The sequence below is a fragment of the Eutrigla gurnardus genome (genome assembly GCF_963514095.1).
Source record: "Eutrigla gurnardus genome assembly, chromosome: 13".
In the NCBI taxonomy this organism is placed as follows: domain Eukaryota; kingdom Metazoa; phylum Chordata; class Actinopteri; order Perciformes; family Triglidae; genus Eutrigla; species Eutrigla gurnardus.
Window position 1 is genome coordinate 14977254 of NC_139936.1, and position 16511 is coordinate 14993764.

Here is a 16511-nt window from a genome sequence, read left to right on the forward strand (position 1 = left end):
TTGTGGCAATACTGTAACTGTTTCTACTTTAGAAAAACCTTCCTGTTCCTGTAGATTAGTGTACATATAATCCGTTTGGCAGATTTATTGAGACCTGTGTTTGAAAGTAAAGACACAGCAGAGTGTATCCCCTGTTAATGAATGGTGATGAATGATGCACATTAAGCTCTATTTGTTCTCAGCCTTCTAGAGTTAGTAAATAGGCAGCTTCAGACTCTTTGGCATTCTGCTCCAAAGTTTAGTGTCCTAATTGAGATGGCACAGTACTTGTTTATTTCTAATCCATGCTGTAAAAATGGGCAATGATGTCTGAAGAGGGTTTGACACAGTTACATTTTACCCATTAAAGCTGCATTTTGATCAAGTTGAAGGCAGATAAGCAGATTTTTGCCGAAGGCAGAAGTGACTTCATTTCTGAGTGTAACTGCCTCAGGATCCCCAGAGGAGCTGGAGGACATCTGCCTGCCTCTGCTGCCACACAACATGGTTAAACTGTAGCAGATTCATCATTTTGAAAGATGTTTTCTGAATGCAAAATTAATGCTACAGCTAGCTATACAAAAATGTAGTTTGAAAGGGGGGTCTATATTTGATCTATAAATCTAAGAAACTTTAGTTTATTTCGATGATTTGTAAATTACAAGGGGCTGCATGGTGGTGTAGAACTGCCGCCTCACATCGAGAGGGTCCCAGGTTCAATTCCTGGTTCTGGTTCCATCTGTGTGGAGTTTGCATGTTAGCGTGGGTTCTCTCCGGATTCTCCGACTTCCTCCCACAGTCGAAGACATGCCGGATGTCATCAGGTTCATGATGATACCTTGCCTATACCTTGTAAAACACTCATCTGGAGTTATTTGTTCTGAATTCACTATAAACGATTCAGAATTAAAATGTGTAATAATAAATTAAGTTTGACCAAATGTGACTGATCATATCCAGATCTCAAACATACTTTTTTTTTTTAAATGTTAACTGCAACATCTGGGCCAGGACATGCATGAAACTGACTGTTCACTGCATTTTTGGATCTGAATTTGTGAACATTGAAACATCATCGTAAACTTGTCCAGCAGCGTTCCTGGACTCTGGTGATGTGATGGACCAGTTTCTGGGCTCCTATAAATAGAAGTTTAAAACAGACTCAGGGTCAGTTTACAAGAAGTGTGATGATCAGGCAGCTTCACTGCGTCATCATGAACCAACCAACTCAAACAAATGTGTTCAAGCTTTTAAGATTCAGCTGCTTCCGTTTTAACTCAACAATGACATCAGATAAAACCAAAAATAATCATTGATATAAGAGTGAGTAATGTTGTCTAAGCTTGTTTCTAAGCAACACACACACACACACACACACACACACACACACACGCACATGCACACACACGCACACACGCACACGCACACACACACACGCACACCCACACACGCACACAAACGCACACGTACACACACACACACACACACACACACACACACACACACACACACACACACACACACACACACACATTTACACACACACAGCTGCGTCACTTCCTACACAGCGGCTGTGTCAGCAGCTTCCAGTGTTGGAGGACTCGGTCTCGGAGACGGACTCGGACTTCCTGTTATTAAATGGTTCCCTTTCATGACCTAACGGATACATCCTTTACACTCTGTTGGTTCTGGACTAGAAGGATCCTGTGTGACTCGTCCAGGTCTGGACCTCCGACAGTGAGCATGTGTGGTTCCGGGGCGTGCAGCCCACATCAGCGCCCACGTCGGCGCCGTTACGCGCGTAGATCTCCGGTCACCTGTTGGAGCGTTTAGCCTCCTAACGGAGACTCGACTCGGGCGGCGCTTGAACCGGCCGTCGCTCCGTCCTCCGGTCTCCGTGGCGCACCGATGACCCGTTATGTTGCAGGATGAGCGCGGATCCGGAGCGCGTTTCGCTCAACGCATCGGTGAAGTCAGGCGGCTCCGGCGGACGCGCGCTGTCGTTGAACGTCCACAGACTCCACAACGCGCTGAACCTGCTGCTGGACGCGCCGGAGAGGGAGCAGTTCATCCACTGTCTCAATGTGTACCACGCCAAGCGGAACGTCTTCGACCTGGTCCAGACCCTCAACGTGATCCTCCACACGGCCGCTAAACGCCAGCTGCTGCCGATGCTGCGCCTGGTGATCCCGAGGTCCGACCAGCTGCTGTTCGACCAGTACACCTCCGAGGGACTCTACCTGAAGACCGAGCTGCCCCCCAACAACGGGGCCGGCTTTGGAGACGAGGGCGACCCAACCCTGCACGAGTATGTCTCCTCCATCCAGGAGCCGCTCACCTCCGGCTCTCCGGACGACCTCAGCGCCGCCGCGGACGCGCGCTTCTTTGGAGAGGTGCGCAAAGTGACCCTGACGCGCTCGAGGAGCCACGAGGGTCTGGGCTTTAGCATCCGCGGGGGGTCGGAGCACGGGGTCGGGATCTACGTGTCCCTGGTGGAGCCGGGCTCATCGGCCGAGAGAGAAGGACTGAGGGTCGGGGACCAGATAGTGACCGTGAACGACATGATGTTGGACATCGTCACTCACACAGAGGCCGTGAAGGTAGGACGTGTGTGTGCGTGCGTGCGTGCGTGTGTGTGTGTGTGTGTGTGTGTGTGTGTGTGTGTGTGTGTGTGTGTGTGTGTGTGTGTGTGTGTGTGTGTGTGTGTCAAAATCAAAACGCTGAAAACCAACGTTAGCTTTAAACAACAAAACCATGGTTAGCTTAAGACGACCAGATGAACCAAGGACAAGAAGACACAAGAAAGACAGAAGGGGAAGGACAAACAAAGGACATATGTATTAAATAAAGAGACACAAGAAGAAAGACACAGACTAAATACACAATAACCTAATGAGACAACAACTGTTTAATACTGAGATCCTCTGTTCCACAAAACACAGGTTTGTGTAGAAACATCCTTCAGAGTGTAGTTCCGTTGTGTGGGAATATGATTTTGTGTTGAATCCCGTTTGAATAACCGTGTCCACTGTGTGCCTCTATTTTTAAACTGGCTGCTTTATTCTGTGTGTTTGTGTAGAAACAATGTTACATAATCAGACCAAATGACCCTGAGCGGCTCTAAAAACAGAAACTGCTGGAAGTGATGCTCTGCTGTCAGTGTGACGTCGTTAGAACAAACCTGGTGGAGGCTTTCTCTGTGAAACGGCTGCCTGCAGCTGCTGTTGTCAAGTGTACTTGAACGCACCGCTCCATTTTTCAAAGCCCATTATTGTAGATAACAGGCGTCAGTGTGGGAGAACATGATGGGAATCAGCTCCCTGATGTGGAGCGGTGTGTGTGTGTGTGTGTGAGAGAGTGAGAGAGAGAGTGTGTCTTCTGGTTCTTGGTTCAGATCCCATCATTGTGTCTCAGATCAACATTCATTCGTCTATTTTAACTGATGGAACCTCTTGCTATTGGTAGTTTTCATACTTTCTTATGAACTACTTCATGCTAAAACCAATGATAGTTCTAAACAACATAACCAATAGTTTTAAACAACAAAACCGACGTTTGCTTTTGTCAAAACCAACGTAATTTTAAGACAACAAAACCAAAGTTAGCTTTACACAACAAAACCACCCCCCACCATCAGTACCCTTCCCAGTATTCGGACCAGCATTGACTGTGCTCTGGTCCGGTCCTCCAGCTGAACAATAAAGCCATCTTTCCCTCTGGTATAGCAACAGTTCCCTCCCTCCCTCTTCATCCACCCACCTATCCTGCCCCATGTGATCCCACTGAGAGCTCCTCTTCCTCCCACGCCATCCCGCCACCATCACCATGGGAATGCATGTCCAGCTGTTTGAGAGTCACTCTTATCTGGCGGCTACGCATGCTGATCTTTGCCTCTCTAGAGCCTGAAAACATCCCAGAATAGAAAGCAGCTCAACTCTAATTCACTGCTGTGAATAAAGTCAATGGACTCGCCTGCAGAGACTCTTTGTCGTAGAGCATTTAGTTAGTGAAGCTCCAGTTGCAGACAACCATTGCTGCCTCTAGTTAATCTGGGTCACTCCTTTGATTCTATTGTGGAGAATCCGGATACTTTAAATGTGATCTGGCCTGTAGTTGGGTAGAGTCAGTGTCAGTGGAAGGTCTAATAGGAAAACCTCAGCCTTTGTAGACACTTTGAGTTGTACATGTATTGGTTGATTGGTTGTAATGATGACTATTAATTGGTCAGCACATAATTAGCACCGTCATGTCGTATTGCTGTGATGGTATTTGATCAACAAGATCTTCAGCCTCCACAAAAAAAGTGACTTGAGCTCGGAGGGGAACTTTTCTTCGTGAGCTAAATAATGATGATTCCACTCAATTGCAAAGAGGCATTTAAAACAATACAGTAAAACATTTACAACAAATGTGTTTAACAAGTCCAAACTCTGGAGTACTATTGATGACATTAGAAATAAGATTTTCCACTTATTTACTTATATTACTTATTTCCATACTGCATAACTGAACAGGAATGACTTATTCAACTTGCTTTGTTCCCAACGAGTCTTGCTTTTCACATAATACATGTTTTTGGGCCCATTTAAACTATGATTGGAAATTGGATGCTTCTCTTCTCATTCTGTAGGTTGTGAGAGCCATGGAGGTTAAAATGTGCCTGTTCATCTTATAGATGTGTTGTTTTATTCTGATGTTTGTGTTCTGAAGTGTGTTCTTCTCTACTCTATGTTAAAGCTCTGGAAACATCTCTGGAAGCTGTTTCCTGTTTTAGCGTTTTAATCTGTTTCCACTTGACACCTTGATTTTACTACACTGCTGATAATGTCTGTCTGTAACTAGTTGTTCTTGTATTGTTGTTGTTCAGGTCTCTCTTGAAAATGAGACCCCGTGTCTCAATGAGACAAATAAACGTTAGATAAATAAAGGTTAAATAAAAAATTACGGTCCATCTGTCAACACTCTTATCTGTAATCCCTTTAGCCTTCTGTGTCCTGTTTGTCTTTCATCCTCCATCCTGACACCATGTTGCAGTTGGCTTCCGTTTGTAAAACTGGTTACATCTAACTGGTTGAACATGTTTCCAAAGAGGAAATCTGTCAAACTGTGGAAGTGCTGTGTTCTGTTGTGGAGAGAAGAAGTGGAACCAGAACTCAGAGTCATCATTAAGGCCATTGGTATGTGTTGGTTGTGTTGGTTTATTTGGTGAAAGAGTTGCTGTGTGTTATCTCTTGTTGAAGTTTGCCTGAACCGTTCTCCTCTGGTTCTGCAGGTGCTCAAGGGAAGCAGGCAGCTGTCCATGTCGGTGTGTTCGATGGGTCGGATCCCCGGAGGATACATCACCAACCATGTGTACAGCTGGGTGGACCCTGAGGGACAGAGTATCTCACCCCCACCTGACAGCCAGGATGCCAACCAGGAGCAAGGACATTGCATGGCCGAGAGGACGGTAAGGACAATGTGTGTGTGGTGGTAACAGTTCAACGTGAATAAAACATCTGACCTCGACCTCGACCTGGATGCAAAGATACTGTTTTTTTTTAAATGTGGTCTGTCAGATTCTAAACAATTTATTATCCAGTATGGCAGTTTTTGTATTTGTCCTCAGAGGACTGTCATCATCACCTTTCAGGTCACTGAGGCCTGTGTAGAGCTGGTACCATCCTGTCTGATCGGATCAATCACGTCACACATTGATCTCTTGTTAGGAACACAATGCTTCCTTATAACAAAACAGAAATCCTGATCATGTGACTGCGGCGACTCCTTCAACTGCCTGCAGTTATTAAAGGACCACTTCACCCATTTGCATTAAGCTTTGCATCGTTAGACATCCGGTAGTAATTTTGAATGGTCGTGCATCATTCCCTCATTTTCCCCAGAGATGGGAGATATCCGTATTTCTATTCAGAGAAAGAGCCTCTGATGATGCAAAATGATGATATTTGCGTCAGGCTGCTTTGGTTAGAGGGGGGGAGACTACAACACTAGTTCCTAATGTTTTTCAACCCGTCTATAGGGGGCGCGACCCACTGAGGCTACAGATCTATTACAGATCAGTGATGGGACCTCACTTCAGACTTGAGCGGAACTGGACCGGTCCTTTCATAATAAAAATGCCTCTCTGTCCAAAATCTGCTGGCCGCAGATGTTTGATATATTTGCAGCTGATCAAATGTGCATCGTGAAGTTAAATTTGTCTGAATGAATCTTTAAAATGAATAAATCGGCTTAAAGATTCTCGTATGTATGTGTCCTGAACATCATGTCTCCCTACAGGTGAACCTGAATATGGATGATGGTCGCTCTCTGGGCCTGATGATCAGAGGAGGGGCTGAGTATGGACTAGGGGTCTACATCACTGGAGTGGATCCTGGATCTGCTGCAGATGCTGGTGCACTAAAGGTACCTAAACTCAACCCATCCTTTACGCCACACAACCAGTCCAATCCAATGAGAATCCTTCATCATCAGCTTAAATGATAGAAGGATGTTAAATCAGTACATCAACTAGAATATAATGGATTGTCATAATGCTCCATTCAATCTTATTGGATTCCATTTAGAATCAAGTTTAGTGTTGTAATTTATTGGGAAGCTTAATTCACTTTACAGCTTTGGACTAGAAGTTATTTTGATGCTGATTCAAAGGAAGGAACAAAGTTCAATCAACCAGACTTTGAATTAAATAAATAAACAAATCAAGGTGCTGGAGCGAGACTCTGCTGCTGCATAGAGGAGGGGCATCTGAACTCAGGTATACAGGTGACCCATCAACAGGTCGGGCTGATAGACGAGACTCCGCCCCTCGTTTACCTGTAATCCACCTGAACAGATGCAGGGAGAGCAACTCAACCTGTAAGCATCACTTACATCTGGAACCTGATGAACCTGTTAGCATCACTAACTGTGCATCATTCCCTCATGTGTAATTTAGCTGTATTCGTATTGTGACAATAAAGTTATACCATACCATATCTGGTACCCGACGGACCTGTTAGAGTCACTAACATCTGGTACCTGATGAACCTGTTAGAATCACTAACATCTGGTACCCGATGAACCTGCTAGCATCACTAACATCTGCTACCTGATGAACCTGTTAGCATCACTAACATCTGCTACCTGATGAACCTGTTAGCATCACTAACATCTGCTACCTGATGAACCTGTTAGCATCACTAACATCTGCTACCTGATGAACCTGTTAGCATCACTTACATCCGGTACCTGATGAACCTGTTAGCATCACTTACATCTGCTACCTGATGAACCTGTTAGCATCACTAACATCTGCTACCTGATGAACCTGTTAGCATCACTTACATCTGGTACCTGATGAACCAGTTGGCATCACTTACATCTGGTACCTGCTGAACCTGTAAGCATCACTAACATCCGGTACCAGATGAACCTGTTAGCATCACTTACATCTGCTGCCTGATGAACCTGTTAGCATCACTTACATCTGGTACCTGATGAACCAGTTGGCATCACTTACATCTGGTACCTGCTGAACCTGTAAGCATCACTTACATCTGGTACCTGATGAACCTGTTAGCATCACTAACATCCGGTACCAGATGAACCTGTTAGCATCACTAACATCTGCTACCTGATGAACCTGTTAGCATCACTTACATCTGCTACCTGATGAACCTGTTAGCATCACTTACATCCGGTACCAGATGAACCTGTTAGCATCACTAACATCTGCTACCTGATGAACCAGTTGGCATCACTTACATCTGGTACCTGCTGAACCCGTTAGTTGAATCCATCAGCGAAGCCAACCATGCTAACTCTGTGCTGAGTCCTTTCAGGTCAGCGTTCTGCCTCAACAAGCAGGCCACTCTAAAGCTATTTTCAAGCTGCCCGAGGGAAGAAGAACAGTATTGTTTCCTAGCTGTAAACAATTTGGCTGAATCCCCAATATGACTTGATAACATCACGCTGTGTCCTAGTTGGGAATAAAAGTAAAACGTCCCATTATGGTTTGATTTCTCAGCAACTCATAAAAGACATTCGTACAAATTCAAAAGTTGTCCCTTCAAAGATAGTCTTACTCTAACAGAGAGAGAGAGAGAGAGAGAGAGAGAGAGAGAGAGAGAGAGAGAGAGAGAGAGAGAGAGAGAGATGAAGAGGTTTTATTTGGAGGGTTGGTGAGTCCAAACTGCAGCTTCAGTCCAGAAAGATGTCTTCATCAACTGGTTGTCATTCATTGTTTGTGGAGGGAGCTGCTATCTACTGCTGTCTACTGTGTGTGTGTGTGTGTGTGTGTGTGTGTGTGTGTGTGTGTGTGTGTGTGTGTGTGTGTGTGCGTGTGTGCGTGTATCTGTGTGTGTCTGCGTGTGTGTGTGTGTGTGTGCGTGTGTGTCTGTGTCTGTGTGTGTGTGTGTGTGTGTGTGTGTACACCAGTGTTGTGGCAGTAAGATGGAGGTTTGGATTACTTTTAATAAGGGTTTGACACTAATATGAATTGACATAAGTGTGGATGTTGTTTACCAGCAGACCACGGAGTATTGATGCAGCATTAGATGCTTCCAGCAGCAGAGGCCTCCTCAGTCTCAGGGCAGGAAAGTCACTAAATACAATCTGTTAGTTTCATGGTCAGGGACGTGATTAGTGTCTCTCAGCCCTGCAACAATGTCAGTGTGAATTAGGATATTTTTTCATGGTGGACACAAAAGTGAAACACAGAGCTTGTGATACTGAGAGACTATTTAAGGTGGGGGGAAGGGGGGGGGGGGGGTGCCTTTGACTCATCTGGAACCAACGTAGGTTTCCCTCCAACTAAACAGCATTTTAATAGAGACCAGGCTGAGCATCTGTAGAAGTTAGAATCCAAACATAGTTGACAACATGTGGAGGGTGACTCAGATCAACCAGACGGTCTTGTCTTTGATGTCCTCCACTGACCTCTGTGTCTGTCCATGGAGAAGATCTTCTTCATGAACCTAATTGTTGCAGGTGGGGGATCAGATCCTGGAGGTGAACGGTCAGAGCTTCGTCACCATCTCCCACGACGAGGCGGTCTACATCCTCAAAACAGGATGCCACCTGCTGATGAAGGTGAGGGATGTGGGTCGTCTTCCTCATGCACGTACAATGGTGGACGAGACCAAGTGGATCTGCAGTCGGTCCCCAGCTGAGAGCGACGCTGCTGCTAACGGAGGCTCTGTGAGCAACAACACCGTGATCATGGGCCAACGAGGCAGCGTCAGTCCCTGGAGTTCAAGGTGAGTGTGGTGCTGATTATCTGAGGACTAGAAGTGTCGGAGCACAGACATCAGCGGCTACGTTAACATGCACCTCATATTCCCCAAAGACAACATTCCTACCAATCCGTTAACATGGCTAATGATGAATTCATTTGTATGGATATAATTGGTTTCTTACATATTGTTTTCTTCTTTGTTGCAGACCGTCGTCCGCCAAAGTTACACCTGTATTAGGACAGGTAAGATTGGAAGCCATGTTTTTCTGTATGTGAGTCCATATACTGTCAATGTTTTAATGTAAATTTAACTTCTGATTCAAACCTTCTGAGTCAAACAAGAGGCTTTTTTAGCTATAATGTGAACAGACAACATGGCTGCCGGCAGAGTGATGATTTAACAACCTTGTTGGACTCCAGGCTGATTGTTCTTACACTTTCTACAGAGTACAACGATTCTCATCCTATTTGTGTGACTCATTTCAATCTGGTCCTGCAGCCGGTCTACAGAGGTGTGGCCCCGCCGGGCTCTCAGGTGTCTCTGGAGCAGCAGGCCTACATGCTGCTGACGGAGCCGGAGCGTCGGACCATGACCTACTACCTGCAGGAGTACCAGGAGGGACACATCGGAGCAGAGCCGCTGGTCATGGCTCTCTTTGAGCTCTTTAACACACACGCTAAGGTACACATTCATGGCTTATAAGCTGTTAGGAATAGCTTTATTCATGCATAATAAACACAGATAATACATCATTAATTGTGATAAACCATGAGAATTATGGACGGGGTGATGAGAACAAATCAGACTGAAAAAGCTCCAATCATAACAACATCTCCCTCATAAGAGTCTACAAACATTTTTATTATAATTATTACAATCTATTGAAAAAATAGAGGGCGGATGCATTTTGTGTCCATTGACGATCCATTGTCTCATTGATTTATTTGTTTTCACTCAGGTGAAAGATGTTTCCTTTTCATATCAGTAATTTTACTAAACAAATGTTTTATTGAACCTTTGTCTCTGTTGGTTTTCCTCCCTATTCAGACTCTTTTATCTCAGCTCTGTCCTTTCTTGTTCAATCCTCCAGCTGTCCATGCTGTCTGAGGTGAGGAGTCTGGTGGCTCCCCAGGACCTGGACTTGTACGACAGGCTGGTGCTGCACCGTGAGAGGGAGACCCACCAGACCTGGCATGGAGTTCTGGGAGTCCTGCATCCTCAAGGACCATGCAACCACTCGACCCCTGTGGTCAACGATGCAGGACACAGTCTCCCTGCAACGGTAGGTCCCCTATCCAGACCTACGATATCTCCCGTGTGGTGTAAACCTGATCCACATTAATAAGACTGGACTCACATAAAAGAAGAAGAAGACGCAGTATGCACTGCAGAGTTCAGTGAGTTCTGCTGCGTGAACCTTCACTTTGCTTCGTCCTTCAGTCTCAGTGTTTCACTCAGACCAGCCCGTGTTTGTGGCCCACATCAGTCCTCATTGCCCTCATTGTGTCACGCTCCAGTCTGCTTGTGTTAACATGTGGATTATGTTCCTGGCTGGCTCAGTTGTTTGGTGCAGCTGTTGAAAGCCTGCCGGCTGCACCATGTTTCTGTCTAACTAACTGCCTGCTGACTCTCATTACTGTGGTTATGAAATTATAACTCTGAATAAAAAGTTAACAGCATGGAACTGACACTGTCACTTAGTTACTCAGAGAGAAACGGTGACACATCATTGCCGTTTAAAAAGGTGGGAGGTGTTTGGAGCACCTTGTGTGGACAGGAGGAAGCCCCATATAACATCCCTATAATACATTGATATGTATAGTCTTTGTAATGCTGGAGGACCATATGTGGTCCCTTAAATGGCTCCTGGTGCTGTTGGGGACAGAAAGGAGCCTCTAACGGTACAGCTTACAGAAAATAACAGACTAAACTTCCTTGTTCCCGTTGTGTTGCCCTGCGGGGCAAATCTCATCCTTCTGACATCTGCAGAAGTGGGCCAAACTAAACCAGAATGAGTTCATTGCAGCAATAACACCATGTTTTATACTTTCTTTCAGACTGAGGGCCCTTATGGTGGCTGGGCACACAAAAACCAGGAGGACAACACCTATACCTTACAACACATCGCCCTGGTATGTGTCATCTTTGTTTTATCTGCCATGATATAACTGTGTTGTCTGATTCGGTCTCCATGACGATCCAGCTTATCTCTGTCTGCAGCTGTTGCTGATGTTGCCTGTGTGTCTGTTGTGCTTCCTACATTCAGTGACGAGTCTTACAGAGTTTTACAATGTACGTGCTCCTGATTGGTTAATGCTACAATAGTAGAGAAGTTTTCAGCAGCAGCATCTGCAGATACACTGATTATGGAGCTTGAGATTTACATGAGACTAAATGTTGACGTTCCAGTGAAGCTCTAAGAGAGAAACAAAATAAGACAGGAAGTTCAGTCCAGACAGGTTATAACAAAATCATAAATTCATCATCTGGTGACATTGAATATCCAAGTCAAATTTCCTAAACATGTGGCTTGTTGAAAATGTTATTTTCCAGTGAGATTGATATTGATCATCTTTTTGTAACCACAGGTGTGTCTAAATCCAATAGGATTGAAGTCTTACGGGTTAGAATTGATGGTCTCCATGTGGGTCTCATGTTGTCTTGTTGTCACTGAATGAAATCCAGGCTCCAGGTGGATCTCCTCCATGCTTCAGGGCCACCCCTCTCCAGGGTCACAGCAGGCGAACTACGGAGAAGGAGCAGAGCCGGAAGTCTTCAACCCGGCGGATGCAGTCCGGTTCCAGCCTGCTCTTCAGCGGTCCCGCCTGGCTGCTCCAGGACTGCCTCCATAAGTCGCTCAAATCCCTCCCCACCAGCCACCAGCCCTCATCAGATCACCACACTTCGCTTAATGCCCTTCAGTCCTCTGAGGACCAGAACCACCCCCACTTCCACCACAGCAGGCCCAATTCAGGACACCACACCTGCCCCGGCTTCCTGCACCACCGGGAGTCCTCCCACTCTCCCAGGCCAGAGACATCTGTCAAGCTGGCTTCCAGATCCAGCTCCTATGAGAAGTCCTCCTACTTGTCAAAGTCTGCATCCTCTTCCAAAGCGGCATCTCCCATGCCGTCCCCTCATCTCTCACCCCACCTGTCCCCATGTCCCTCCCCCTGCCCCTCCCTCATCATACCTGCTGCTCCTCCCTGTAGTCCTGACTGGCCCTGCTCACCTGGTCTCACCCACAAAGTCATCATAACAGACATGAACCGGCTGTCTGCAGATTCCAGACTGCAGCAAAGAGGTAGATCATCCTGAATCAGGTCCTGGCCTCTCCACATGATCCACAGACTGTTGAGTTTTCTGATCTTCTAACATCCTAGTTTGTCAGGCTGCACAAAGAGCGGTTAAAGGTTACAATATTGTGACCCTAGTACTATGAGAACAGGCGGAGCCCTCTTCTGGACTCTCGTCCAATCACAAGCACAAGTTTCTCCACACTGAAAATGTGCACCAATCAGGTGCAACAAAACCGAAACACCCACCTTGTCACCTGTGTGTTCCAGCGAGGACAGACTCTGAAAGGGAGCCCGGCCGGTTCAAGACTTAGAATCGCTTCGAATTAAATCATTGAAAATAATTTAAAGGGCATAGAAAAGCTAGATTAGCTACATATAGACTATAGGTTACCATAGCCACACATTTATTTAGTATTCTGTTTACATACAATAACATTATGTCAACAGGTTAACATAGAGACTGAGTTAGTATCAAAAATAAATCAAAAGGGAAGATAGTAAAACAGTTTATATTATTTTAATAAAATCTGGTAAAATCCTATTGACATGTGACTGCGATTATCAGATATAAAGTTGGTCTAAGATCAATAAAGCCCTCTATCCATCCAGGAGCCAGTCTGTCCCAGCTGTCAGACGGTGGACAGACTCTGAGTGAGGACAGCGGCGTGGACATCGAGACGGGGGGCGCCAGTAAGGATGGAAGCCCTCGACCCAGCAAGACCCAGCAGGGCCACCTGGACAAGACGGGACCCCTAGTCCCTCCAGGGACCAGACAAGTGAGCCATGATCCGTGTTTTTTCATTAGTACTACCGCAGTCTTCATTAGTACTACAGCAGTTTTAATTAGTACTACAACGGTTTTCATTAGTACTACAGCAGTGTTAATTAGTACTACAGCAGTGTTAATTAGTATACAGCCCTAACTGAGTCACCCTGTTGGCCAATCACTTTCTGAATGATCACTCAAAGGTTGGGTGAGAAGCTTGTTGCCAATGGCGACAGTATTGGTTGTGTGATGAAGCTCAAGGCTTTTCTACTTTCACACCTCCACAAGTTTGGAAAGAATAACGGAGGTTATATTATTGGAGGTCTAATTACAACAACCCATCTATATCTACAACACGTTGCCTTGGTAACAGTATAAGGTTGGGCCTTCTGACCCCTCTCTACCTTGTGTCCCAGCAGACTGGCTCACCGGTCCCAGTGCCCACTGCTACACTGGTACAAGTGGTGAAGAACACCAGCACCCTGGGCATCGCTATAGAAGGCGGAGCCAACACACGGCAACCGTTGCCGCGCATAGTTACCATACAGGTGAGGCAGCGATACAACCGGGCTTAAACAGACTCTACTTAAATAACTCCAGTGCTTTAACTTTATAATCATTTCTTTCTTCATGTGATTATTAGTTCACGTTTGTGTTCTAAAGTCATCAAACATGCAAACAGGCAAACATACAAACATACAAACATACAAACATGCAAACATGCAAACATGCAAACATACAAACATGCAAACAGAGATTGACAGAGTAGTCACATGTCCAGCTTTGTATCGTGCTTCCTGCCAACTCAGCTGTCACCTTCCTGAATGAGGTCACATGATCGCCTCCCTTCTTGTCCCTGTTGACAGAGAGGAGGCTCAGCTCACAACGGCGGCCAGCTGAAGGTGGGTCAGGTCATCCTGGAGGTCAATGGTATCCCCCTGAGAGGTCGGGAGCACAGGGATGCTGCCCAGATCATAGCCGAGGCCTTCAAGACCAAAGACCAGGACCACATTAACTTTGTGGTGGTTGAGCCAGGACTCTAGGAGGGAACGCTGTTGTCCAATAATGATGGCCCTCGTTTCATTTCAGGGAAAGAGATTTGACTATTGCACTCTACAAACATTTGCACATTTTAAACTTACAAAAGGATATTATATCTATAACTCAAATGCTATTTGCTTCTTTTTCATTCCTTTCCAAACCCTGATTGTTGGTGTATGTTTCACCAGAGAGACAATGTAATTATATACCAGTCAGTGTTGTATTTGTGGTTTTTGAGACAATGTCTGGGAGACAGAGCTGCTTTTCCTTTCTGTTGGGAGGAACACATAGTAGTTCAAATTCTTCAGACAGACATGTCGAAAACAACGAGTAATGTCCCTAGAGAGAAATACATATAAACATGAATATCACAGTCACAAGTTACACATTTGTGAGCACTCGATGTCATTTGTTGCCTAAATTAATTGTTTGGTTATTTGGGTGAAAGGTGCTGATGGAGGGTTTTGTGTGTTATTTTACAACTGTGTGGTGCTGGTGGACTAAAGTGGATCCGCTGCATGCTATGAGAAGACATCCCTCCAGCCAGAGTGCTGCTGGCTCTCTGTATAAATAGTCAATTGTAGCCTCAGTAAGTATTTTTTGTCTCTCCTGGCCACAGTTGAACCACATTAGCTGCTTGTCCTATGGAGGTAGCACCGAATTAGAACATCTATAATAAAAGTAGAAATCTCTCCTCAGACATATTCACTTTGCTTTTTACCTCCACAAAAACTTTCTTTAGACAACAAAACCTGTTTAATTAATGTGTCTTTGGACTGATGGAGGAACACGGAGAACCCGGAGAACACGGAGAACCCATGCTGACGACATGTAGACTCCATACAGAAGAACCCGAACACAGATTTTTTATTCATAATAACCGACTGAGCCAAGTTTCACGTATTTGCCTCATTTGCATCACGTCAATCAAATGATTTGAAATAAGTCATATTTCTCCTCGAGAAAAAAAAGTATTTGTCTTCGTTAGCCTAAGTTAGGCTAACGAAGACGTTAGCTAATTGGCATTGCCTCATTCCGGCGGCCCACTACCGTGAAATCTTGTCTCTTGGCCTCTTTGCATTGACTTAGTGTGCAACACAATCATAATAGCACTGCAGCTTGTTTCTGTTGTTTTAGTGTCGTTCTTAAAGAACCACAGAATTAGCTAGCTAGCCATTTAGCCATAGTTGATACAACCACAATGAGTACTCACCTCAGTAAGTCCCTTTACTTTACACAGAAGTGGCCCTCGACAATGTGTACAGTAGAGCCAATAATAGGAGGACATGCTTTCACAAATGTATATTGGGCAGATTGTTTTTAAGAAGGTTGTGTGTATTTTTGTAATCACATCGTCCCACTAGAGTCACAGGACATGTGGAGAATCGTGATGAGATGATGCATGAGACAACCAACATGATTTAAATGTAAATGAGACTGCTGGTTTGCATTTTTTGTGAATGCCAAATGTTCATATATTCTGTGCAGAAAAGGCTGCACATATATTTATATACTGAGAAGTTAGAGCGTTTTATTAAACACAATGACCTCTTGATGTAACTGCTAACATCTCTTGTGTGTTTCCCTTCAGATATAGTATCCCCACAAACATGAGTCACTGATTCTCCTGTTCATTCCACCCCCAAGATCCCCTGAAGACTCAATTAAATGTGATCAAACTAAGGATGATATCATGCTGCATGTTTGGAGTAAAGCATTAGTTTTTATTTCTTTTTTTCAGGTGTGTAGAGTCACATGATCTACAGCAATGAGGGAGGAGGTTTGTTAAAAGGCAAAAAGGGAAGAAAGAGTTTTGATTTCTTTGGTTCCAAATTGTGTTTAATAATTCTAACTGGACAGCTGATGGCTTGATTCTTTAACATGATGGACTTTTTGAGAGCGTTTAAAAAATATATGATAAAATAAGGACATATTCTGTCTTTTTCTATTATTGAACAAATCCCATGTTCGGATGCAATAACGACAACAAACATTTTAACCATCGAACATTTTTGGCTCAAATCGTGTTTATAAATGATTTCGGTATGAACGCTGTCTGAAACCGACTGAATTACCAATAACTTGCTGAAGAAAGTAATAAAGGTCATAAGCAACCAGACCGACCTGCTTTTGGATCCTCATTTTTCCTTTAATGACCATTAATAATGATGATGTTTACTGACAATATATTTAATGATGATATATAAT

General features: G+C 44.7%; 1 protein-coding gene across 3 annotated transcripts; it reads left to right on the top strand.

Moving 5' to 3' along the window:
- The first annotated feature begins 1542 nt into the window (after positions 1–1542).
- On the top strand, positions 1543–16422 carry LOC311023373 (whirlin-like). Of its 3 annotated transcripts, none has more exons than XM_084025162.1 (12): positions 1543–2579; positions 5252–5428; positions 6259–6384; positions 8950–9218; positions 9403–9439; positions 9696–9878; positions 10288–10479; positions 11255–11329; positions 11883–12501; positions 13106–13272; positions 13679–13810; positions 14129–16422. In XM_084025162.1, the coding sequence occupies exons 1-12, from the start codon at positions 1908–1910 to the stop codon at positions 14303–14305; spliced, it is 2826 nt and encodes a 941-aa protein (XP_083881288.1). In that variant the 5' UTR covers positions 1543–1907; the 3' UTR covers positions 14306–16422. The 3 variants fall into 3 exon arrangements, with proteins under 3 accessions (XP_083881288.1, XP_083881290.1, XP_083881289.1); XM_084025163.1 differs by having other exon boundaries at positions 1544–2579; positions 13682–13810; XM_084025164.1 differs by lacking the exon at positions 11255–11329.
- Positions 16423–16511: the final 89 nt, after the last annotated feature.

Excerpts from the sequence above, each read along its gene's own strand:
- LOC311023373 (XM_084025162.1), top strand. The coding sequence starts at position 1,908 with ATGAGCGCGGATCCGGAGCGCGTTTCGCTCAACGCATCGGTGAAGTCA. Across the intron at positions 9,440-9,695 it reads TTACACCTGTATTAGGACAG|CCGGTCTACAGAGGTGTGGC; the intron begins GTAAGATTGGAA and ends CTGGTCCTGCAG. Across the intron at positions 13,811-14,128 it reads CGCGCATAGTTACCATACAG|AGAGGAGGCTCAGCTCACAA; the intron begins GTGAGGCAGCGA and ends CCCTGTTGACAG.